This window comes from Tigriopus californicus, chromosome 8 (assembly GCF_007210705.1).
Source record: "Tigriopus californicus strain San Diego chromosome 8, Tcal_SD_v2.1, whole genome shotgun sequence".
Classification (NCBI taxonomy): domain Eukaryota; kingdom Metazoa; phylum Arthropoda; class Copepoda; order Harpacticoida; family Harpacticidae; genus Tigriopus; species Tigriopus californicus.
In genome coordinates, this window is record NC_081447.1 from 4,459,434 (window position 1) to 4,484,559 (window position 25,126).

The 25,126-nt window shown below is 42.0% G+C and overlaps 3 protein-coding genes across 3 annotated transcripts; 1 reads left to right on the plus strand and 2 right to left on the minus strand.

Moving 5' to 3' along the window:
- Positions 1-560: 560 nt before the first annotated feature.
- On the minus strand, positions 561-4,529 carry LOC131884596 (copper chaperone for superoxide dismutase-like). The gene is made up of 3 exons (XM_059232427.1): positions 4,232-4,529; positions 3,156-3,508; positions 561-1,258 (listed from the first exon to the last, which is right to left on the minus strand). The coding sequence occupies exons 1-3, from the start codon at positions 4,518-4,520 to the stop codon at positions 1,082-1,084; spliced, it is 819 nt and encodes a 272-aa protein (XP_059088410.1). The 5' UTR covers positions 4,521-4,529; the 3' UTR covers positions 561-1,081.
- A 66-nt stretch (positions 4,530-4,595) lies between these two features.
- On the minus strand, positions 4,596-7,702 carry LOC131884595 (leukocyte receptor cluster member 1-like). Its single transcript, XM_059232426.1, has 3 exons — positions 7,616-7,702; positions 6,901-7,479; positions 4,596-5,917 (listed from the first exon to the last, which is right to left on the minus strand). The coding sequence occupies exons 2-3, from the start codon at positions 6,921-6,923 to the stop codon at positions 4,732-4,734; spliced, it is 1,209 nt and encodes a 402-aa protein (XP_059088409.1). The 5' UTR covers positions 6,924-7,479; positions 7,616-7,702; the 3' UTR covers positions 4,596-4,731.
- A 2,052-nt stretch (positions 7,703-9,754) lies between these two features.
- Positions 9,755-22,994, plus strand: LOC131884598 (rho-related BTB domain-containing protein 2-like). The gene is made up of 4 exons (XM_059232428.1): positions 9,755-11,520; positions 18,116-18,212; positions 21,220-21,454; positions 22,163-22,994. Exons 1-4 carry the CDS (start codon positions 11,290-11,292, stop codon positions 22,884-22,886), a joined length of 1,287 nt encoding a protein of 428 aa, XP_059088411.1. The 5' UTR covers positions 9,755-11,289; the 3' UTR covers positions 22,887-22,994.
- The last annotated feature ends 2,132 nt before the right edge of the window (positions 22,995-25,126 follow it).

The following is a 25,126-nucleotide window of genomic DNA, read 5'->3' on the forward strand; positions in this document are numbered from 1 at the left end:
TGATTCGTCTAACTCTCAACTCATAAACTTTACACAGTACTTGGTTTACCAACGAATTCCAATATCGAATTCAACTCCGTTTTCTGTTTGGGAAAGTCAGTCAGCAAGAAAAGGGAGCTCAAGTTGAGCTCTACCTGCCGCCATAGTTCTGTTTAATCCAATCCAAAACCCAAAATCATGTTGTGAACAAAGACCCTAACCAATAAGACTAAGTTCCAGAGGAGAATGAAATTGTATACCATAACATCCATTTGAATTAAAAAAAGTCTCTTAAGGTCAAACATTACAAGAAAAAATACGAATTTCTTTTCAATAAAATGAAGTAGCTCGATGTTTAAGCATGAAATGCAATTGAGTGCCTTTTATTTTGTGAGAGAAAAAGCTAAAAGGTGCTAAAAACGATCAATTGCAAATGTAACAACTTTTTTGTATTTCTACACCTCGTTGAGCCTTTTCTCAATTTTTCCGCATTTTTCTAGACTCAAGAAAAAAAATGGGCGATAAAAGCAACTATTTTTCGAGGTCTAGTAATTACACGAGAATTGGGAATCCACAACCGATTCAATCTATCGTATATGTATTTCATCACCACATTGAGTTCCTCTCAAATCATCGAAATTGTTGGCACCGATACGAAAAGCCTTCACCAGTGCTCAATAGAAATTTAATCTCTTTTGTTCCACCGTGAAAAAATGGTCCAGGTTTGATGTTGAAAGTAGAGATGGTTGAGAAATGGGCTGAGTTTAAGGTCTTTTTCACCGAATAGCACGTCGAGATTAAACCTCATCCTTTCAAGGAAACCAGAATCATTACAATCAACAACAGCAGGAGCAGCAACAACACAATCAAAACCCTCTAAAAGCAAAGCTTGCTTTGATGGCAAGAATGAACGCAAACAACTCTAGACTCACACAATGCATATGGAACCTCGAAAGAGCTTTTCGTGCATCCTTATCATCACCCTTTCCCTCTTTCCCCTCCCAATTGGAGCTAATGCCCTGGTTAAGCGTGGAACATGTACGTAAAAACAAAAAATCGTATCGAGTGCTAGTACACAATTATGTTGGATATAAGTTGTCAATCACAATTTTGAAGCATCCTCAACGGGATTTCGTCGCGCTGATCCGGCTATAGGTCGGTTCCGTTCATCCCAAATCGTGACCCCATCGCAAGCGCAGAATTTCTTGTCGTTTTGAAGGAGACCCGCAGAGCGGGCGATGATCCCACAGGATGCCAAATTACCACAATTCCCATTGATCTGGAAGCAACAGAAATGGCAATGAACGAATGTTAAACAGAATGCGGACATACGAGAATACAGGCTCAAGGACAAATATAAAGTATGTTGTCTAGTGGATGTTGCTGAATCGGCCACACGAATGAAACCTTACAAAAAGGCAGACCAACGTGTGGTTTGAAGTGGAATACTCCCCCTATCTCGTTCGCTTTGATCAAAAGTACATCAAACTAGAAATGAAGATGTCGGTTCGAAGAGTTCAGACTATGAGAACGACTCTCCAAAGTCCCATTTTGAGAGATGGGATATGGATATGCATCTCGTTATAGGCATATTTTGCAGATTGGAACGTAAATGCCGATATCCTTGTATACCTATTTTGACGAGAGGCGTTTTCTCTCTAATGAGTTTCAGTTGCCACGAGGAACCCTCAAAAATTCGGATTTATTAAGCCAACTTGTGGGTAGCTTCTGTTGGTCCTGCCAGGCAATGACAGAAAAGAATAGTCTTTCACCTCTAATAAAAAGGACGAAAGTATGCATTGCTTGAAATTGACATTCTCAATTTCAAATATGCATTTTCTTACGAGCTCAAGGTTATTTTGAATACTTCAGACAGGTCTTGAAAATAATTTGCGCAATCTTTACTGGAAACTTTATAATTGTTTTTGAGTAAAGTATTCAAAATGAGTCACAATTAACCTCTGTAACTTCATATTTAGCTTTATTCACTCCTTAGCCCAATAATAATAAAAAATTACACTACTTTGACAAAAGGCTCTTTTCCACTGTAGCCAGTCACAAAGGAACAATCCCACTCTTCTCAAGATGTTCCCTCATTCAATTTGACGACCGCTAATACGCATGAATAACCTCATACAAGTTCGGTCTTTCCGTTTTGTTCCACGTGTTCCCAAGGTATGGGCTCAGTTCCTATCTCTTGATAACATTTTGACTCTCTTGATGGGAGCAAAAAGAAGTCCAGGAGTATAAGGAAAAAGAGGATTTGGCTGACTCTTGTTTTATCAAGGGCCTAATGATAGTTTAAGACCATTTCATAGTACTGTTCGAGTAAGTCACATGCAGAGGGAGGATTTTTTGTTGTTGTTGTTATAAAATGAGCTTTGTTCCACTAAAGAAGGATATCTTTTCGAGCTAGAGACATGTCAAATTGACGAACAATTTGTGGGGATGAAATTTTCAATTCAAGCCTTACTCTATTAAGGTTTTCTTTTGGCCTGAGTTTCACATACACACGTGTCTTGACTTCAAGACCGTCCAAGGCCTTTCAAATCCAACTGAATGCTCACATCAAGCGAAGAATGAGCTTCTAGGGTCTCAAAGGCCAAAATGGCGAACCTTTTGAGAAAAAGCATTTGCTTCATTGGAAGCGAAAACCTGGCCAAAAAAATGGGAATAATTGGGCATTTTCCCATTGGACCATCATGGGCAAAACAAACGCTCGATTTGAGAATCCGGTTGGATTTGGCAGTCCAGGGACCATTTAACGATATTACGTCATACTTCGACCGTTCTTTCTGACCAAAATTCCAACCAGAATACCATATCAGTATGTTGTACACGTCAGACAACGTCAGACATTTTTCTAGCAGCCAATGTAAGTAATTCAAAGCCATTTTGAAAATTTTACAGCCATTTAAGCCTTGAATCTTATAGGCAATGCAATTGGAAGTCGTATCAAAATGGACCTTGTTCTCGTGTGTTCCTTCCTTCCCCTCCCAATCTACGGCACTTCAATCAATCTCAATCAAGTTTTCAAATTGGTCTCTTGGGAGCATTGGCAGAAATTCAAAATAAACCGGATCACAGTAAAAAGGAGGGGGAGTGGGCAAGCAATTGAGCGAGCGAGCGAGGGAGGGAGGGAGGAGGAGAGAAAGAGAGCGAGAGGGAACTCTTACCTGTGATAAAGGGGAGTAACCTTGCCCAAGATCATCCTGACCTTCAGCAACGACAACGGACCGACCGATAATATCCCAAACTTTCACCAATTTGTCTGAAAACTTGAACACTGCTCGTCCCGATTCGTCGGCGCTGATGTTGCCCAAATCCCCAACGTGCCGTTCGTTTTCCTCGTTCAGTGGGCTGCCATGGCGTGTGTTTCTTGGATTAAAATGAGCCCCCACACTCTTGCAGCCTTGAGTTAGGTCGCCACACTCATGAATGGCCAAGGCGTGTTTTCCGGGAGAGAGGCCATCGATGGTCCCATCGACCACACACGTGCTTTCATCCACTTGGGTGAACCGAACGACGCCTGAGTGAGAATAAATAGATCAAAATCTAACTTCACTCATTTCTTTACAATTCATCTCAGTATCATTGCCTTGGAACTAGGAACATGTCAATTTCCGGACTATAAATAATCCATAGCTTTGCATGACCGAGACAGAAACAAAAGCACAGAACTAACATACACAAACTTGAACCATTCATTATTAAACTTTTCGAACGCACTCCATTGCCACACATTCACACATTCATTCATTCATTCATTCATTCCCGCCGCCAATAAACAATCATTGAGCTCCTTTGGGAAACNGCCTGAGTGAGAATAAATAGATCAAAATCTAACTTCACTCATTTCTTTACAATTCATCTCAGTATCATTGCCTTGGAACTAGGAACATGTCAATTTCCGGACTAAACCGAACGACGCCTGAGTGAGAATAAATAGATCAAAACCTAACTTCACTCATTTCTTTACAATTCATCTCAGTATCATTGCCTTGTCCAAACTAGGAACATGTCAATTTCCGGACTATAAATAATCTATAGCTTTGCATGACCGAGACAGAAAAAAAAACACAGAACTAACACACACAAACTTGAACCATCCATTATCAAACTTTTCGAACGCACTCCATTGCCACACATTCATTCATTCATTCATTCATTCATTCATTACCGCCGCCAATAAACAATCATTGAGCTCCTTTGGGAAACGGCATCTTCTATCTACGGCGAGCTCTATTTTTACCTTTCACTTTAGCGCCAATTCCCATAGCACCGCCAATGGCTGCCACAGCTGCTCCCATACTGCCCAACAAGCCGCCACTGCCCGTCATGACTGCCTTCTTCCCTGTGGACTCGATCAAGGAAATAATCGCCTCAGAAGGCAAGGTGCTATTGACCACCACGGATTGGCGGGCGAGATCCACTTGGAACTTGTTGATCCCAGGCACCCCTTTCAACACCTTTTCCGTTTTCTCTACGCAACTTTGGCACGTGAGATTGACTGAGAATTGAGCCACGGACTCGCCCTCCATGATCTGGTCCCTGGAACGAGATTGAATAGAGAGTCAGAGAGACGCTTCCGAGGGAATTGCCAGAGGAGATTGGAACAAGGTTGCTCGGGTGTGTATTTCAAGGAAATTCCCCTCGGTCAGGTAGACACACTAGAAGACAAACGACGTAATGACAGTGAAAAATGCTTGTTCCCCTCCCTCCCTTGGACCATATCTCAGGGACTGCATGACTTCACTCGAGCCAATATTTCTTGTTGGCATCCAATTTGTTTTGTCTGGCCGCGTCCGGATTGAATTGGGAATTGTACTTCCGAGGCTCCTTTCTGGTATGCAAATCAACCGGTGAGGATGAGGTGGACTGTTGTTTACCTTCCTCTGAATCCGCAAATAGCAGTTTATTAGCTCGAGCTCGTTCCCTCTTTTCACGGAGGAGCCTTTCCACTCGAAGTTTCTCCATCTCATTCATTTTTAACTGGCGCTGTTTCTTGAATTCTGTCTCATCCTCAGCCTCAAATGAGCTACTTCCTGTCTTGGGAGACACGAACTCGGAAGTTGCTTTGTGCTCCTTCCGACTCTTGCTTCGTTTCTGCTTCTTCTTTTTGCTCTTGGGGGAACTTCTCTTCTTCGATTTCTTTGATTTGGAGGAATCTCTTTTATGTTTCTTCGTCTTACTCTTCTTGGCTCGTTTGGACGGTCTTTTCGCTTTCTTAGACTTTGATTTGCCGTCCCTATCGGACGATGAGGACGCTGATGATGATGATGATGATGATAAAGTCGAATCTACGGATGAAGAAGAGGAATCGCGTCTCCGTTTCAGCGATTTCTTTTCCGGCCTCGAGGATAACGGCACTTGGGGCTTTTCTCGCATGTACTTTTGAACCCCAGAGCAACCCAAATACTTTCTGATATCATTAAGCGGATCGAGAAGGCCTTTGAATTTGCTATTCTTCAGCTCTATGGCCTTTTCTTCGGTCTCTTCTAAAACATGAGTGGCTCGCTTCTCCGGCAAACGCTCCCACCAAGACCTTTGTCCTGTCAATTCATTGGAATCTTGGCCCAGGTAAGTCAAAATACCTACTTTCTTCTCATATTCTTCCTGCTCGGCTTTTTGCTCGTTCTCACGCTCTTTATTAGTATTTTGCGTGGTTTCACCCGCTTCTAAGTCGGCAAAAAAATTCACGTGTTCCAAAGCTTTGGATGATGCTGAAGGCCCACACAACTCAGCTGGGTCTTCGTATTTGGCCTCTAAAGTTCTCTGTTCTTCGGTCAACCTCGATCTGGCCTTGGCTCGCATTAACGTGGTTCGGGCCTCTTGTTCGGCCAAGAGAATCCTTTCCTCTGTCTTCTTGAGCTCTTCGGCCGCTTTGGCTTCATCACGGCGGACCCGATTGATGTTATCACGAGTCCGGACATGCCACCTAAAAGAACCCAATCATTACTCGATCGGGTTGGAATTTTCGTGGGTAACTATAATTCATGTATTTTTTGATATATTTTCTGATGTATATACATCAGAAAATATATTTTATAGTTATTTTTACGCCATGACCTGACCAAGAGTCGCAATAAAAGATCATAAAAAAAAATCACCCGGTACCATTTTTTGAGATCAGGGTTGTTGGTCTTTCATATTGAATGATTAATTTACTTTGGAAATAAGTTTGAAAATGAATTTTGCACTGCTTAAGGTTCGGGACAGGTCACAATTCAAAAGTTCCCTAAAAGAACACTACTTTGAACGAATGGAATAGTCTGACTCCATTTTTCAAAATAATCATGTCGCTTCAGCAGAATGGATGATTGGCCATGACGAACTTCTCAACATTGGTTCAATACCCGCTCTTCATATCAAATTACCTTATACTTGAATGATATCTTTCTCTATTTACTGAAATGACTAACAGTCATCGAATCGATGACAATAAAAATAATGTGTTGTAAAAGAAACTATTGAACACATACATCCGTAACAATCATCACTTCCTTGTTATCTAATTGATCGATACTTTCAATTTTCATTAACGTCAAAATAATACCAAAGTTTCATCAGCTGAATTACTTGATTTCTCATATTCCCAAACTATTCTTAGTTACTTTTCTTTGTCAAAGCAAGCAAAAATTCGCCTGGAATCTTTTAGGCCCACTCCCTTTTCTCTGTTTTTGATATTTGCAATGAACCCTTGATGTCTTCTTGTGCCTTTTGAAGGTACAGCCATGTGTAAGATATGCTTAGTGCATTTGACCAATTTCGGCTCATTTAATTCAACAAGTAGTGTGCAATTAGATAAGAAGCTTCCCGAAAAGCATGACACAACGGGTATTCCGACAAGGATATTTACCAATGCGCAAACAAGCAGAAACGCAAGCAAAACTTCATATGAATCTCCAGTTCTTGGCTCACCTTTTTTTGGGTAAGATGTTCATATTCCAGAGCTAAATTGCCAATCACAGATATGTTTTAGTCCATATGATCCTTCTCCAACATCGTTTGTTCGTTCGCTGTGAATCTTTGTTGACAAAATTGGTTTGGCCAGAAGAGGGCCAAGAATCTGAATCTTCCTAGGCTCTTTGTCTAGAGCGCCATCTTGTGAGCTGAGAAGGGAGGATTGGTTTATAGATCCCAAATCACATTTTATTTACAACCGCCTTTAACGACACATTCGATTTGTCCATACATGCAGAAACATTCGTTACATCCATCTTGGGCAGGGAACACTTCTCCATTCACTTTATGGCGCTTTTCAAATGGACAACTCATGGGGGGTAGAGGCGTGGTCTCGTCTTGAAAGTAAATGCATCCTTTCAAAGTCTCCTCCCGACAAATGAGAATCCCGCGGTTGCAACGACAAATGCTGCAATTATCCGAGAATGTGAAACCAGAAAGAATCACTTGACCATTGGCGAGATAACAACGATGAGGATCCACTTTCGAACGAGTTTGTCCTTGGACCAGAACCAATCCGGATATGATCAAGAGCAACTGAAAGCAAACATGTTTTAGGTATCAGGAGGAAGCTCGCCGGTTTAAATCTGTCGCCAAATTCATGTTTATAGATTGCGAAAAACAAATTTGATACATAATGCGTATTGTGAAATGAGGCCCGTTTGGTTCTTACTGTTGCTGGAAGTTGAGTTTCCATGATTGAATCCTATTGAAGACTGCCAGAGATTGTTAGGGCTTCGTTCAATTTTAGTCACTTTGGTTTTTTTAAATGCACTCACGCGCAACCTAAGATTCCTATCACACGATGGGATTTTTTAAAGATGCATACCGCCCAACGAAAAATGTTAGCTTTTTAAAAGCCAACACCGAGTGTTGTTAGAAGATTTTCGGTAGATCCGGATGAAGTTATAGAAACAGTAAAATTGATGACATGTTTTTAAGTCACCGGCACACTTAAGATTTTTGTCATAATGCCAAATTGAGATAAAAGATGTTTCTTAACTTAATCATAATTTGAGAAGTCATTCGTTCAAAAACTGAAAGGTACCCTATTAAAGAACAGAATCCCATCCTGGCTGGTAAGTCATGGCTGTAATTAATTAATAGTTGGAGCTCGAAAGTAATTTCCTCAAATCTGTAGCCTGCAATTAAGTACCTGAAATTGATTCGTTTACCATCAATTCAACGCTGGCCTTCATCAGACCATTGAGAACCATAGGCACCCAAAAATGACCTTTTTGAATAGAAGCAGATAAAAAGAAACTCTGTTCGACAGAAAATCGACACGTTTTGATGAAATTAACATTTCATTATAACACACTCTAAGAACTAGGGTTTAATGCCACGTAAATCTTCCTGAAGGTGTGCCATAGAATGAAGCTCTAAAGGGTTATGCTCCATCATTTCAATTAGTAGAACGGAACGGCGTTAAGAAGAGTCAGATATGAGTGAAGAAGCCCCACAGAAAAGACCCTTCAATTCTGAATTGAACGTACACTCACTTACTCATTGACGTCAAGCCTCGTGCTCCCGTGCAAATTAATCCAAGTAAGGACCTCGCCAAACATGGACGTATGAACGATCTCAATTCCACATGGTGTTAAATACTTGGCCGTGTGTGTGGCCTTTATGTTTGCTTATGTTTCAAATACGGTACATATTGACAGGGCTTGAATCGTTTCAGAAAAAAGTACACGTTACCGTTACTTCTTAGAAACGTTAATAAAAATCATGACATAAAGCTGCAAAAATAGTAAATATGACATAAAACATATGACGAGTATACAAGGATGTAAGAGATCAAGGATTATTGGGTGCTTCGTTTTCATCTTTTTTTCACATTTTCTAAGCACATTGACAACTATTTTTTCATCTTTCTCTTCACAGTTCGAAAAAACTTAACATCAAGTATCCCACTGGTTTGACGACAGGAAAATCAGGATTACATTTTGAGGTTAACTTCCGGATTTCTGTCATTCAACTAGTAATGTCATACATCACAGAAAATGTAAATTAATAGCACTAGTTGCTGCCTACCATGATTATTTATTTGATCGCATCAGTAGTGTGGTATTTCTATGGTTCTCGTCAATTATCTGCTCATGTGTGGTTCATGTCTCTGCTCTTGAATATAAACACTCTTACTTTGGTTCTTTATCTAGAGACAAGTATCAAATATGTCACTGTATTTGAGACGGAACTTTTTAAAATAGTAGGGGAGGAAACATTTTTACATTTTTTTCTTTCCCTCGTTTGAAAAAGAAGGAAGTAACGGTAAAGGGTGGGCTAGAAATTGTTCCGTTACCGATACCGTTACTTTTGCAGAAGAGTAAAGCGTTACTCAAGCCCTGCATATTAGGCCTTTTAAGCAGCAGCTGCCTGGGGCCGTCAACCCAGTTTTTTGAGAGGTCACCAGCATAATTTTCTATGCTGCGATGTAAAAAACAAATGAATGTCTTAGTATTGACCAAAAAAAACTTTCCAAGGTTTCAAAAAATCAATTGTTACAAAAAGTTCAAATGATATTCCTTAAAAATTGGTAATGCCATCATTCCTTATTGTTTCAACGTCCCACTACTCTCTTTACACATTACGTCCTTGAATAGTTTAAACATATATGATAAATACTTCTCTACCCACCACCACAAACGCTGGTTTCTTTGTGAATTCGAAAACAAAAACATTGTTTATCAGAAAACGTTTTGATTTATCATGAACTAATGTCCAAGGTTTTGAGCTGTTCTTGATGGTTTCGGAGCACGTGGCGTTTCTGCAATTACTCTGAATGCTAGCTAAAAATGCAAAGTAAGACCAAAAAATCCGTAACCACGTGTTATGCTCGGTCGACGCAAGCATGGTGTAATAAATTTGCCGTGAACCTGTCGTAAAAGAATTGACAAAAACATTGGGCAACAGGTCAAGACAACAAAGGGTTGAAGTCATCCGATTTGAGCGAGATCCGACAAGAGATCCGTCAGGATTGATCGTGAAAGGATCGTGAAATCATTGGAAATTTCTCCCTGGATGAATATAGATTTCCAAGCGAGCAGCACAGACAGCATTCATCGGTTCAGCTTTGTTGACGTTAGTCACCAAGGCACTCCTGTCCAATCCTGGATGGGATGGATCGCGGAGTATCAGCCTGCGCGCCTTCTTCTACTCTGAACACGTGAAGAGTTCTCGAGTCCTCGCGGTTCCTACGGAATCACTGCGGATTTTCAAGAGCCTTAAAAAGTTGCGCCATTTACAGCGAGGATTTCAAGTCGACGATGCCTGGTGTGCACGATCGGTGTTAGAATGAGATTTGTTTGGAAGATCGCCTAATGTGGCCAATCGACACAGCTCAGTGCCTTTTCTACCGAGCAATGCATTACATCCAAACGAGATCAGGAGAAATCTCGTTGGAGTGACTGGAGATTTGTTCCTATTCCGTCTTTGGTGAGTGGTGACTCAGACGAGAGGCCACCAAATTGTGCTTGGATAGATGGATAGATGGAGTGACAGGGTCGGCTAACATGCAAGACAATTAAGAGCCCATCAGTCTTGTCATTCATTTCTCGTCCGTGTGTTCGAGGAACGCCAACAGTCCATGTGTATCAAACCCTCCAATGGCATGTGCAAGTTCCTCCAAAACCTCCACGCAAAGGGCCCCATAGCCAGAGCTTCGAAAACCTAACTCTCGAAGGAGTGTTTTCTCGCGGCTCGATCGTGGGAGAGTTTCACGAAAGCGCTATTGTCATCCCTTCAAGCTACTCTCCTCCGATCCATGGAGTGCGTTTTCGAGAACAGCGCCACGATCACTTGAGAGTTGGGACGCGTTGACGTTCATCCGTTCGTTGGAAAAAGAGTGAGTAAGTGAGTAGTGAGTGGTGCGTGTGCCAACTCTCCATCCAGTTGGTGATCTGAGTGCCATTGAGACCCTTGTAGACACATCACTCTGCAACGTGCATGCTGGTTAAGCCCCTAAATGATTGGTATCAGACTTCAGAAGTGGAGTGAACCCCGCCGCTCTTGTTCCGGTTTGATGACCATTTATCGAACCAACGCCAAGTTGTTGGCAGCTCCGTTTCGAGCGTTGTTCTTAGCTGGATATTTGGTCACTCGAGTTGGATTTCGATTGACTCTATAGAGGAGCCAGATCCAATTGGAGAATCTTTCTCGTTTCCTGTGCCCTGAGGCGAGGAAACATCTCATACTTGGTTACACCGAGGTAATTTCCTGTTGTCCGTAGGAAAAGTTCAGAAGTGTGGCAACGAAGCCCGCCTCTTCGTGTGCCTTTTCCCATCGGCAAGATTGTCGATCGCTCGAGTCCTGTGAATTATTGTCTTGACTAGTGCCAACGAGAGCATGGGAATTGTGAATTTGCCAGACAATCACTCCATGATTGACAGACCAGTGAGCGGCAACAAGGATTGGCACGGCCAACATCCCAAACTATCCTGTAGGCCTATCGCCAAAGATATGGAGCATTCAAGGCCAATTCCGACCAATTCGTGCTCCTTGGCCGTGGTTGGCGATCCCAAGGTTGGGAAGACTTCACTCATCAATCGAGTGATTTCCGGGAAATATTTGGATCAGGTAAGGCGCAATCATACTTTTTTTATAATGGAATTGTTTATCCGGGAGGCAATTATCTTATTTTGATTGGAGTTGCCAACGTTGGTGGGAAAAATGGACCCATGTGTGGAACAGACGCAGATGTAGCTCAGATGTTCAAGCTTCAACTTATGATAACATTTTGTGAATGATGTCAAGTATTCACAACTGGGCACAAATGTCTTCAATTAAGATCCGGTGTTACTAATCATTAGCAAAGATGAGAAAGACAAATGACTACTCAGAGTATCTTAACCAATTGATGTATGACTTTGAACTGGTCCAAAGGTTGCCAAGTCCCTTTTCCCGTTAGTCAACTTTGGAGCTGATTGGAACTGGACTTTTTGTTCAGCTTCAATTGAATAAAAAAACGACTCCCTTAATGCCAATGTGGTCAGCAGATAAATTGTTATCTAAAGTTGACTTTTATCGTAACACTCGTGTCCGATGTTATAGTTCAACAAATATCTCGGCCGGACGATCAATGACATTTGGAAACCCAGAAAAGGGCCCTTTGAAAAACGAATTCTGGAAATGTCGCAATTCATCGTGTTGATGTTACTGCCAAACTCTGATGTGCTTGCCAGACCACGGAGTCTCTCATATTTATGACATGTTACCTAATCCATCCTGATCTGGTTCAAAGAGGTACTGGAATATAGAACCTAAGCCAGTCACCAGAGGCATATGGCATGCACGGATAACACTGCGACAAATTCATGGTTTCAGTTCAAAAAAATGACCAAAGGTTTCCGAGCGATTGCTAACTCCTTCTTTGGGTTGAAATGACATGATGGATTTTTGTCAGTGACAAAACAGGAGTAGTATCCCGGGTATTTTGCCTTTTACAAAGTCCCCAGAAGATCATCAATGTGTGCAGCTGCTCGACATGACTCAACTCATGTCATGTGTCCATCCAATCCATGCCATCATGTACACTATAGAGTGCTCGCAAGTCTTACATGAAACTGAATCGGAGGGAGGGCGTTTCATTTGAACAGCTTTTGAAATATTTATCTTTGAATACACGTCCGTTGTCCTTCGCATTCGATGCGGAGTTCGAACATTTTTTGGGATGTGGGAATGATTCCCCCTCCTCTCTATGAAATCGGCGTTCTTTCACGGAGTTCCAAGTGAACTATGAGTGTACATGTATGACTGAATTCCTCGATAGAACACGAGCCATTCTTGACTCCCAAAGTTCCTTCAGCTCATTTTGAATAGAAAATTATTCAGATTTCGAAATGACTTTGGCCAATAGGGATGCGCCTGAAAAAAGAAACTCGGCGTGTCCCTGTCGTGTCCGAGCGTTTAGCAAACTGTTAAGTTCCTTGCACCACGCACTGCTTAAAAAATGTGGTCCACAAATAAGCCAAACCTAATGGCTTCAGTGTGGCCAAAGCAGTGCTGTTGACAACGCCGACGAATCAAGTGAAACGTTCAACCAAGATTGGATCGAGATCGATTGGCCAGGTTTCGTGTTCTGCTCTCGTTATACTGACTGTATGTATGTATGTATGCAAAGCGAAGTATTCGAAACTGCATTTTTTGAAAGTGATCCCTCTTTGCTTGCTCCTTTTCCCAACTGCCAATTGGCTCGATTTCTCTTAGCTCAAATCTCTATTCTACGCAAGTCTGCACGATCTTCAGCTTCGGCAGGATTAAGAGGAAAAAGTATTATTCCAATCTGTATGTACTAGTCTCGGAGGTGGTCATCATCCTCGTCATTGGCACCATTCTTCGGATAGGCGGCCATATAGATTCTGTGCATGCACTATGTGTGTGTGTAAATGAACATCTCATCCTAGCGATCTTGAACTGACTCCAATGCACCGGAGAACTTTTTAGAGTGTTTGCTTTGCCGTTGGAGAATCTCTCATCGAGATTCTATTCCTGCTCTCACCACTCAAAATCGCATGTGTAAAATGAAACGACATTTACAACGGACACTGTACAGACTTCTGGTGAGCTCTGGGATGTTCCACGGGTTCAAAGCTATTGGGTGCAATAAATCTATTTTTCTTTTCAAGCAACTCAGTTCAGGGCTTGAGACCTGGTTGTCTTGGTTCATTCATTTACCAAGTCTTTCCCAACCTCCAAGTTGCTGTTTGGGGGAACATTAACCACACCAACGATGAACGTTAGCTCACAGGGTGACCCGTTAAACATGTGCCCTCCTTGATAGTTAATTGAAATTGCAGAACTTGTCGAAACGCGAGAACGATTTGTTGTCTCATCCTGCAAATCCTTTTACGGCAAAAAAGTCTCCTCATGGGAGAAGGAACGAACGGAAAGTCATTCTCCCTAATACAGGTGCAAAGCCAACACGTGTGAATCCAATAGCGGAGTGTATGAATTTTAGCAACTGTTTTGGTTTGCTCATCACGTCACGAATTGTTGAAGGCTGGATTCAAGCACAGGAAAACAGACATTTTGTGATAAAGAGCCGGATTTTGTTGAGCCACTCTGTAGTTTTCAATAGACTCGGATGAGCTCGGTTCTTGACTGCTTCTTTGAGGGAGAAGGTGAATTAGTGGCCACAAAGAAGGTGCATAATTGGACTTTAATTGCTATCTCCTCATCTGAGAGAATTCCAACACAAGTGTTTGAATCAAAATTTTCAACAGGGCATTGGCTCCCAGAGAGCACCCTAAACGAACATTTTTTCAAGGTATATGTGTGTTTGTCTCATTATCGAAAATGAAAAACAAATCATTAAGCTCCAGTCATGAGTCAAGCCTGTTATTAAACAGAATCGATTGCTATCCGAGGTTCTTTGGGAATTAATCGTCTCTTGTCAATGATAGGCCTGGCGGAAATAATCGTTCCTCACGAAATTTGCCACATAGCATCAGCCATTGAAACCCTTGGCTTCAAGCAAGTGTCATTTTGAAGATAAATTTCTACTTTAATTCGATAATGAGATTCCTCTCGAAATTTTTGAAAACTCCAATGGCCTTCTTCTCATTCCCCTCCAAACTCGTCTCTATCTGTAGATAAAACACCCACATCAAGTTTCGCCATTCTCGTCCCACATTCGAGTTTTCAAAAGCGTTTTGAAAATCTCGGATTCAAGTTTTCTTTACACTACACAGTACATGCCGCCCTCTCTCTCTTTTTCGCTTAACTTGAAACAATGTTATCCTAATCAAGTCTCATCCAAAAAAACACAAAGGACATGTTTTGTTGGGATATTGGCTGCATTCCTGTAGATCAAAACCAAAACCTTGCTGCGGTTTTGGCTGACTTCAAGGAACCATACTCCCTCCCTCTCTTCGCCTTTTACCTTGGTTCTTAATAAATACGAAGACATGAACGATTCCCAGCCCCGTTTTTGGTTTCAAGCGTGCTTTTTCAGCTTGGTTTTGACATGCAAATCTCGATTCTTCAAGGCCTGGTGATGATCAAGTTTATTGCATTTTACCGCCATTATTCCCAAATGTGTCTGCCATTGGGAACTGGGCGGAGTAGCTCTCTGTCCGTCTTGATTCATTTTTACATATGAATATGAAAATGGCATGCTTCATCAAGCAGATTTATGGCATCACATTCTTACATAGAGTGAATATGCGAACATCGATAATCTTCTCCTTCTTGGGTCCATAACTTACAAAGTTAGAAAATTGCTGTCAAGGAAAAAAATCAACCTGTAATGTATTCATATACCTCTAGAGTGTACTATGTACACTCTTGTACATCCTCTCCTTCTCTCAATACCATTCTTTTACCGAGTAGAAGGGTATCTACACAGCAAACGCCAATTTTGGCACTTGAGTGCACTGTACCTCCTCCAAGACGGGATTCCTTTTCACGCCAGACTTCCTGGTTGCCTCATTATGTTTGGAGGAAGTATTTGTTTATTTGACGCGGGTATGCAATAATATTGACAAGGCATTTAAATTCAAAGAAGCCCTCCGAATGGTCGTCGTCTTGTCTTTGGACAACTCGTTGCATAGATCTTTACGACGGCTTCAAATAGCACTTTCAATTTTAGGTGGCACTTCTGAAAACATGCAAGATTCTTCGGGGAAATGGCAAGATGAGAGGGAGAGAGAAGAGGAGGGTATTTGTGCCCTCGCTTCTAGCCTCGAGATATCAAGCAGTTGACACATTTCTATTCCTCTACTCACTCATCTGGCCGCGTTTTGCTCCCAAGCCCCCCGACTTGGCTTCTTGTAATTTCTAGCCCTCCTTCCCCTCATCTGTTTCAAAGAGGTCGAAGGGAAAAAGCGATTTGTCTTAAATGGGAACGTGAAATTTGTGGACATTTGCGGGGTGATTGACGTTCCTCGGGACGAAGGGTCCGCTCGGTCAGTGTTGTTCCAACTTCCATGCCACGTTCGAGGTGCCCCGAGGACATTCCTGAAATGCTAAATACTTGTGCGCATGGCCTAATTATTCCCGCATTACCTTTCCTGGTGGCCATTCGCTCTTCACGTGGTGATATGTGCGAGTACATTGGCTTCATTTGGCAGAAGGGAAGGAAACCTTGACCAATTACGAACAGTAAAAACCCTTGTCAAGGACCTCCGCCCTCTGATCTGCTTTGTTTTCGTTCATTTCTCAAAGGCCTCAAGGTATGAGTTTGTGAATAAACAAATGCTTTTGTTCCGTTGTTATCCATGTCTCTCTGGCACCTTCGTGTGATCCCACGCTTGATGGAAAAATCGGAATGAACGAAGCGAACATGAGGAAAGATGAGAGCGAAAAAGTGCGGCTAATGGACCTAAAGTGAAATAATTCAAAAAGACCGATCTCGTCATGAGGTTTTACCCTAATCTGAAATGATGTTGTCGATGGTAAAGGAGTGGGATTTTTTTTCTTATCGTCCTTGCATTTGCGTTTTTCTTATGAAAATGTGTGTTTTGTACGTTTCTTTGTGGGAGGAAGAAGACGAGGGTGTTCTTCAATGGAAACGCCACACACCAAGGTTCATTTGTCAAAAGAGTGTGAATCATCAATACGCGTGAATGCATGAGTATGTACTACAAGTACCATATTCGTACATTTGTAGGTAGAACTGTGTACTTCTACAGTGTACCAAATCCGAGTTGAACCCTCACAGTCACACACCGACCGCATTCGCCATTGTCCTTGAGAGACGTCGTTATGGTTATTTAATAAAAGGAATCCCCTTCTCAGGTTGTCAATTTGACAGAGGGAAATAGACGCCAGAATGATGATCTTATTGCGGCGGCGGCGGTGAGGGCGGTGATGATGATGATGATGATGATGAGGCCAAAGATTATGCCATAAGTGAGACAGAAGCACGGCTTCCCAAATCCCCACTCTGCAATCATTCGGTTGATCGACGAGGAAAATGATTTCTGCAATATCCTTTGCGTTAAAACGCGAGTCTGTTCAAAAGCTGGATGGTTGGTTAGGTAGTTCGAGGCTTCTGTGCCCGAATCTCTCGAGGAACTGGAGAACAATTTGGAGTTTCACTCAAATGGGGCAAATGGCAAGACGTGGAAATTGTTCACAGATAGCTTTCGGGCTTGAGTTTGAACTACTTGATCAAATGGAAATGAACAGTGCCCCAGTCAATTTCCTGTGTTAATAAGGAAGTGAGGGCTTGAAATCATGTCTCACTAAATCATATGTCTGTCATTGTTCGACAGGATTATTGAGTGTCGGATCGACTCACATTGGACAAGTACTCATTGGACCGCAAGGAAAAATTATCCCGTTCAATAACGCCATCCTGCTCGCCAAATACGTAGTAAAACGCTAAGGGCTAATTCTGATTTTTGAAAAGCAATACTTGTTGATGCTTTTTGAAACCACGTATACGTACGTATTCTACCAAAAGCAGCCCTAAATCGGCGTATCTTCAATACGTACCGAACAAAATAAAGAACCAGGGGGGGTTGAGATCACGGAAGTAGAGAGGGATTTTTTACTCTTACATTGCTTATTAGAACGAGACGAGCCTCCTTCTCGAGGCATCCAAAGCCCCATTGTGAAGTGTCAGTTGTTGAAAGTCGTCTCTGGAAATCATTTGGCCTGAGATCTCAGATTTCACCTGCCAAAAATGAAAGACGAGAATCATGTTATCATCATCATCATCATACTGTCACTCGTCTCCATCGTTAAGGTTTGGATATTTCAATTACAAACGATATCCCTTTCTTCTTCCCGTTTCCGGACTCTTGCAAGGGTTGTCCCCCAACTCTTTTGTTCACTTTTTAACGCAATCACTGCGCAGAAACCGCAGAAATGGTCGCATCTTTCGCCAACATGTTGGACATGCGGGCAAGACAGTGGTTCTCTCCAGATTCAAAGAGAAATGTGCACCTAATGTGCACACTTAGTACGTATATACCAGAATTGCGAGTCATGCCAAGCCAATCGACATTTATCATCTGTGCTTCGTTGGCTCCAAAGACAAACGCTGGAATATAATGTTAAGCACTCGTCCATTTTTCTCACCAATGTCTTCACGCACATTCGAGTAACAACATGTTTAAAAGTGGCAGTGAAAATTAGGCTAAATGAGATCGTTCAAGCAAACAAAATGAAATTACCGGGTGTACTTTCACACTACTATATTCTGTCGTGTCTTGTTTTATTCCAGCCCAACGGAATTGGTTCCATCGGTCGAAAAGAGCCTCTCAGATGGAACTTCAACGTGGCCGGAAAATCGGTTGATTATTCCATTTGGGACTTCAGCGGTAAGTTTTCAGACATCCACAATTCCCCGAGTTATTGTGTCCATTTAGAATGCCAGCTTGAAAACGACGAAGAGAACTTTGTAGAGCAGATCTAATTGCAAAGTTGTGATAGATGTCAAGGTGTGTGCTCGGAACATGATACTCCTCACATGATGATGTCGGGTTATGTGGAGGGTCCAGAACTCCAGATTATGATGGCAACATATTTCAACTCCACTCGACATTCAGGTATAGCAACAGTAGTAAAGAGCCCCCCATGACTAACTCGGGGCCACCCAGGGCGAATGGCGAGTTGCTTGGCCATTGGATTGTCCGTCTCCTTCTTCGGTCCCTTCAATCTCAGTCTCGAGAGGCTCTCCATTAGGGCTAATCTCTGAGGCCATAGACAATTAAATGAGACTTAATGATACCAAGTCGGCAAAGCATTCGGGCATATTTGGGGATACCCGGTGGGGGTCGCCTAATTTTGGAACAAGAAAGTGCTCGTTTTCGACCTAAAACCATTAAGGTTTTTAGCTCCCGGATCGTCTTTGAACCGGGCGGAGACTGTATGGACAGGTATGACTGTTATGAGAGAGCTTAATTAGCTTCTTGAATTCATTCCTGCCAGACTTTGATGACTGAAAGGAAAATACCTCCTCAAGTGAGTGACTATGACACATTGAAAGATATGGCGACCACGAAATACAAAGATAAAAGATCCTCTTGTCTGGGAGACCTATCAAAGGTGTGGGAAAACTAGATGAATTACTGCACTTCCAACAAACCTGTTTGCGCCAGATCTATTGTTCCTCCAAGATGGGTCATCGGCAAATTAGTGGGAATGAGGCCTCGAAACTTGATTAGCATGCCCTAATAAAAGAGATTCGTTGACGCTTTCTTGAGGCATACCTAAAGTAGCTTCGATAGCTCCAGGAGGACCACTTTGGCATCAATTTACTATCAAAGAGAGCTTTATAATCGCCCTCTATCACTGGAGAAGTGTTCTTCTTGATCTTGGAGGAAGAGTTGAAACGTGTTAATGAAATTGAGCCCTTTTGGACCCTCTCAGTAATAAGCCTTTCAATTCAATTGGCCGTAAGTGGTCATAAAAAAAGTCGCTCGAAATTGAAGCGCGGGTTCGACCTACCAGATGTGTTTCCATCTTCAAACCTAAATGGCTTCATTGCTGCGACATGATTCAACTAAAAGCGTCTTCATGTACATACCGTGCAGAAGTGTAAGATCAGGCGACGGAATCTCGGCTTCGTTTTGAAGTGGCTTCACAATTAATGATCATACAGGGTGCGCTTTGGGGATTTGTTAATGGCCTGAAAGCCTCAAATTGCCGCTTGCCGTCCCCTGTGAACCCGAATGTGTCATTCTGATAGCTTGGTCGAGAAGGTGAAACCCGAGCAAGCATTTGATACGAAATCATTCACAGTAGTATGTAGTGGAGCATGGATGATTCGTCTTTGTATGACCATAACATTCATAACTAGTCGAATCGCCCGCCGCAAGAACGGAGAACGCTGACGAGGCCCTCGTTCATGCTCGGTTTATGTCATCATCATTCATCTTTCTCACCTCTGAAAATCTCAATTGAGAATCATTATGAGGCTCTGGGTCTGGGATGCTTCACGAGGAAGCAAAAACGCTTTAATAAAATCAAAATTAGACACCTACGCGAGTAGGAAAAAAACAACCATCTATCCCTGCGTGAGACCTACGATATTGCACAGTGTAATGGAAAAAACCTCCACCCTAGTTAAATTTGGACTCAGTGAGCTAAAAGTCCAAGCAATCATTTTTGGGGTGTAAAAAGTACAATTGTAAGAAGACCTCATTGTGACGTAATGGCTCGGCAACAGATTGTTGGGCCCCGGGTTTCGGCAAGCCCACCAACTGAGAATACTCTATTGGGTGGGAATTGATTCTCAAACAAAATTGCAGGGCTCTGCACGATACTCAACTCAAAAGAATGATTGCAATGGCCATTTACTACTCTATAGTGCTTACATGTGATATTTTACAGTCAAATCCGAATCCAAGCGAGTCTTTGTCTGTTTCTAAAGATGTCATCTTTTGTGAACAAGAGGATTAGGTATTTCGCAAAGGTTACAATTCCCTCTTCGTCTAATCCTGTTGATGGTAAACCACCAAAGTCGGCTTGAGTCTTCGCCATAACAATGCCTAGTGAAAGAAGCCTTTTGTGTGAGGAATCCAAGGCCGAAATATCACCTCTTGTATCTGCAGAGACCGTGGGTGTTAGTTCGGATCAAAGGATAGCAAAATGGAGAGTGAAACCTGCTCAGTAACTGGGCCTGACGAGTCATCAATTTGGGATTGGAGAAACCGCTGAAACAACAGATCTAGGAGCAAATCTCTAAGGTGACAAGGGCTATTCGCTTTTTTTATGTCCATGAGCTTTGAATGAATCTCACTGTCGGCCATATGTTCGAACACGCGCCCAGACAAACATTACATGCACAGTAGTAATACCTACAGAGGCTTTTGTTTCGTGGAATCGCAAGTTTATTTCGAATGGCGTGAATGTGTGATTAGGAGAGAAGAGACGATGGTTCTGTGGTTTCTGTCTCTGAAAGTTTTGCGACATCACTTGATCACTGAATTCAAAGTTGAATGTTCCAGTTTATGTAGAGTCAACCGACCTCTGAAGACGAATTGGGCTTGTAAGGCACATTGTCCACTTACGGTATTTTCAATCGAATGCGGACAAGCATTTAGCAATGAGAACGCTTCTTCAGCTTCAAGGACGCAGGGACAGTTAGGTCTTTTGAGTCACAAATTAGGCATGCCAGCGAATCGAGAGGCATATATTTATTCACGGATTACGGAAGCTCGGGGCAAAATACACAACACAAACCCGATTCGAGAAGCCTCTTCAAATATTTACTATCGAATTCTGGAGGATAACAAATGTCAAATTGCGAGCCGACAATTTGAGAATGGCATACGTATCAAATCACAATCGTTATTTATGTGTGCCTCTATGTCCATCTTACAGGCACAACTCATGCCGATTTGACGGTCATCGATCCTCATAGCAAGAATGGAACGGACTTTACGCGTGTTTTTCAGCAACTAGACGTGGTGCTTTTATGCTACGATATCGCCGATCCGGACACGCTCTTCTCAGCCTTAAATTGTTGGGTCCCTAAAATCAAAACACTGACTTTATCTAAAGAGAAAATGGCCAACGATGTCCCGATTATCTTGGTTGGATGCCAATCGGATGCTAGGTGAGTGCTTTAGGTCTCTTTTTCATTCAACCCACGACTTTGCTCACATTCGTCATTGTTCAGGATACGATTGTCATGCACGGCAATTACCGCGTGTCTTTTGACTGCCAATAAATTCCAACCCGGGGAAGTCGAAACAATCCCTGACAGCCATCATGATCATGTCCAAAGAAAAAGTTCACGATTTCGTTCCTGAGCCCCGTCGATTCGTGATAGGGCAAGTACCTAAATCGACGTCCAGTCACTTTCGGCAATTAGCCGCCGATCTTATCGCGGCCAAGCTTCTTGTTCTCACTCTCACGGAGAAACGAAATCAGTTCTTCAGGCTTTGGATGAGGGCAGTTGTTGCCAGGATGCAGCAGACTTGAGACATGCTGGATCCAAGACGCCATCCTGGATGGGGATTATTGCACTTTCGCTTTGGCATCAAGGGTTGAGAAGATGGAAGACAAAGCAATTACATGTGCATATTCTGGAGCAGATTCTTGGATAATGGGCCTATTTATATGGCTTGGTAAAAAAAAAGTGTTGTCGACGCGCCGGATCTGTTTTATTTTCTTAACCGGGTGCAGATGACCAAGTCCATGGAGCCTCGAAATAATCTCCCAACTTGTTTAAATGAAGAGTTGTCCACGAACAGACCCGTCCCTTGTCAACGCCGTTTTGAAGTCTAGTTTATATCAACTTTGTAAACCTGTCTCTTTTCAGACAAGAGCGAGACTCGCCAGGATCCACGATTCCTCATCCCAATGTTGCGGCGAGTCGTCGGCCTCTCTCGTTCAATCGAGATCATCCTCCTCCAGTATCGGCAAATCAGGCCCTCAAGCTAAGTCAACAATCGGGATGTTCCCTCTACGTGGAAACGAGTGCCAAGGAGTGTTCCAGATCTGCAATCTCGGCCTTTGAAGTGGCCGCTCTAGTCACCTTGGGTCAGCTGCAGCAACACATGCCACTTCTTCAATCCTCACCGGCTCCGCCAATTCCCCCCAAAGCGGTCAAGATTTCCCCACCAGTTCCGCCCAAACCTAGACGGGCGGTTTCTCATATGGCTTTGAACAAGGAGAATATATACACGCCAGAGCCCCTCAAGCAGAAGAGCGTGAGCAAGGCCAATATTTTCCCCTCAAGTCCAAAATTAAGCTTAAAAACGTCCAAAAATCGAAGTAGTGCTAGTTTGTTGAGCTTGAGCAGTCAAAGGACCCCGAAGATCCCGAGAAAGTCCGGAAAACACGAGCGCATGATCACAATCAAATGTCAGAGATTGAATTCGGCCAAAGAGTACGAAGAAGTTGAGGTCGAGGTTCCGGAGCCTGTTTACGAGACACTCCGATATCAAAATGATCCGAATGGAGCACGTCAAGAGATCGCGTTAAACAAGGCCAAGAAGAACACTTTCACGGCCAAAATTAGGAATATGTTCCTGAAAACTTGAAGAAAAAAAACCCCGAGATTTTTGGCTTGAAGACTACGATTGGGCTTCTTCTTTTGTTTCAGTGTCTGTGATAGTATACTTGATTATCAATAAACTTGTATGAACTCTGATTTGATGACCATTGTCCAAGTCAGTCTGTTTTGGAACATATTCATAGACTGCCATATATTTTTTTGTTTTCAGTAAAAATTATAATTTCCCAAATAACATGCTAAAATTACATCAATTACATGGAGATACATGGTAAAGACTAAAAAAATGTTTTCATGAAATCGGAGCATCGATTGGGATGAATTTTTGGACCCCACTTTCTCTTTTAATGAAAAGCACAAGGACGCTAAATGAATGAAATGATGCGATGGATGGCGCCTCTGGTCCTTCGAGACTCAATCCACCTAATCCAGCACCCATCAATATAGATATGAATAGATATGTATGCAAGGAATGTATCAAATTCAAAATTGTAAATTGTCAAAAAAGATCATCTTCACACCTACTACTCCGCTCCTTGCTTAAAAATGAAGCCTTACTTTGTGATCTCTTAGGATAACCCACTCAGCTAGCATGTCTCTTTTTACCAAAAGCCCACCAGTTGTCATGAAAGAGGAGGACTAGAGCCACTATTATAGTGGCTCTAAGGAGGACAACATCAATTTGGGAATGATCCAGCTTTCATTTTAGCTCTTCTCTGACTATCCAATTTTAATGTCCATACTGTTAAGGACTCAAAACGTAAAGAGATAAAGTTTTCTAAGAAACTGTTTTAAATCTTAATTCCAAATGACTATATTATTTATAGAAAAGCACCTTTTCAAGCCATTCACAAAATTAGATATCATTTGAACACAAAATCTGAATAAATCTACCAAATGTAAACAAAAGTACGGCAGAAATTGTTTGATAAGACTTAAACCTTTTTACTTGCATGATTATCATACAGGGATACGGTTAGGCAAAAGTTGAAATCTAACCGCTTTTTTCATTTCAAAGGGAAACTTGCCTTTCATTTGTGTTGATTTTTATAGAATTTTCAATTAAAGACCATATTTATAAGTCATCACCTTAATTGGGCAAACCTGAGGTCATTCCCGACTCCGTAACAAACAAAAAATCCTTAAAAACGCTCACAATCGTTTTCTTCAATATGAATTTTAGGATTTGCGTACAATGTGCATGAAAGCAAGAGATAGCATGTGGCCAGAAACGAGAGATATTACATGATAAGCAATTACAGACATAGATTTAATGCCCAACAAAATATCGGAAATTCGCGGAAATTTCCTGAACTTGAAAAAGAGAAAATTGTCAATTATTGACTTGTCAAACTCAAGAATTTCGCAGTATGTTGAGTAACGCCTCACGAAACATCTAAAATTTGTGAAGGCGAATGTACGACCCATGTACGACCCAAAACCCAAAACATGTACGAGAAATAAATCGTCGGAACAAGGTTCCGTGAGACAGAATTTAAGGCATAGCGAAATTCTCAAGTTTGACAAGTCCACGAGGGATGAATTTAGAGGTTTAGTGGTTTCCATTCTTTTCTTTCCGCCGGCAGTAAAAAAGCGAGATGGGCCGTTTGGCCTGGTTGTGGCTGCTCAGACAAGTTTGGGCCGAAACGAGCTTATTACATTTATTAGCAATACCATGGTCTCTATCATGGTTATTATGATTTAGAATCAATCTGTATCTCTGTGTCTCTGTAGACACCAAGGCACACATCTCATTCAAATTTTCTTTAATTTCTTAATTTAATTTCCGATCCCTAAATTTAAAGTATCAAGTCATTAATTCAACTGAACTGATTCTCCTTCTTTCGTACTGATGTTATGTGAAACACAGAAATTTGGCAAGTAAGCAAGTAAGAATATTTTGAACGGAATGTATGCCTTAGTGTTTCTGTATTGATTCTAAACCATTCTAACGGTGACAATAAACTCGTTTCGGCCCAAACTTGTCTATGTAGCCGCAACCATGCCAAATGGCCCATGTCTCTTTTTATCTGCCAGCGGTAAGAATAGAATGGAAATCACTAGGCCTTCAAGTTCATTCCTCAATGGGTTGCTGTAAAACCTCAACATTAATAAAGAGGTGAAAACTAAGGTTGAGTGAGTATTCTCTCCCAATGTATCGTTGGTTAATAGAAGGTTGAAGGAAGGTCCAGCATCATAACAACAAGATTGCCTATTTCAAAGGGAACCTGTAGGAGTAGTAAATCATGAACCATGACGATATGAACA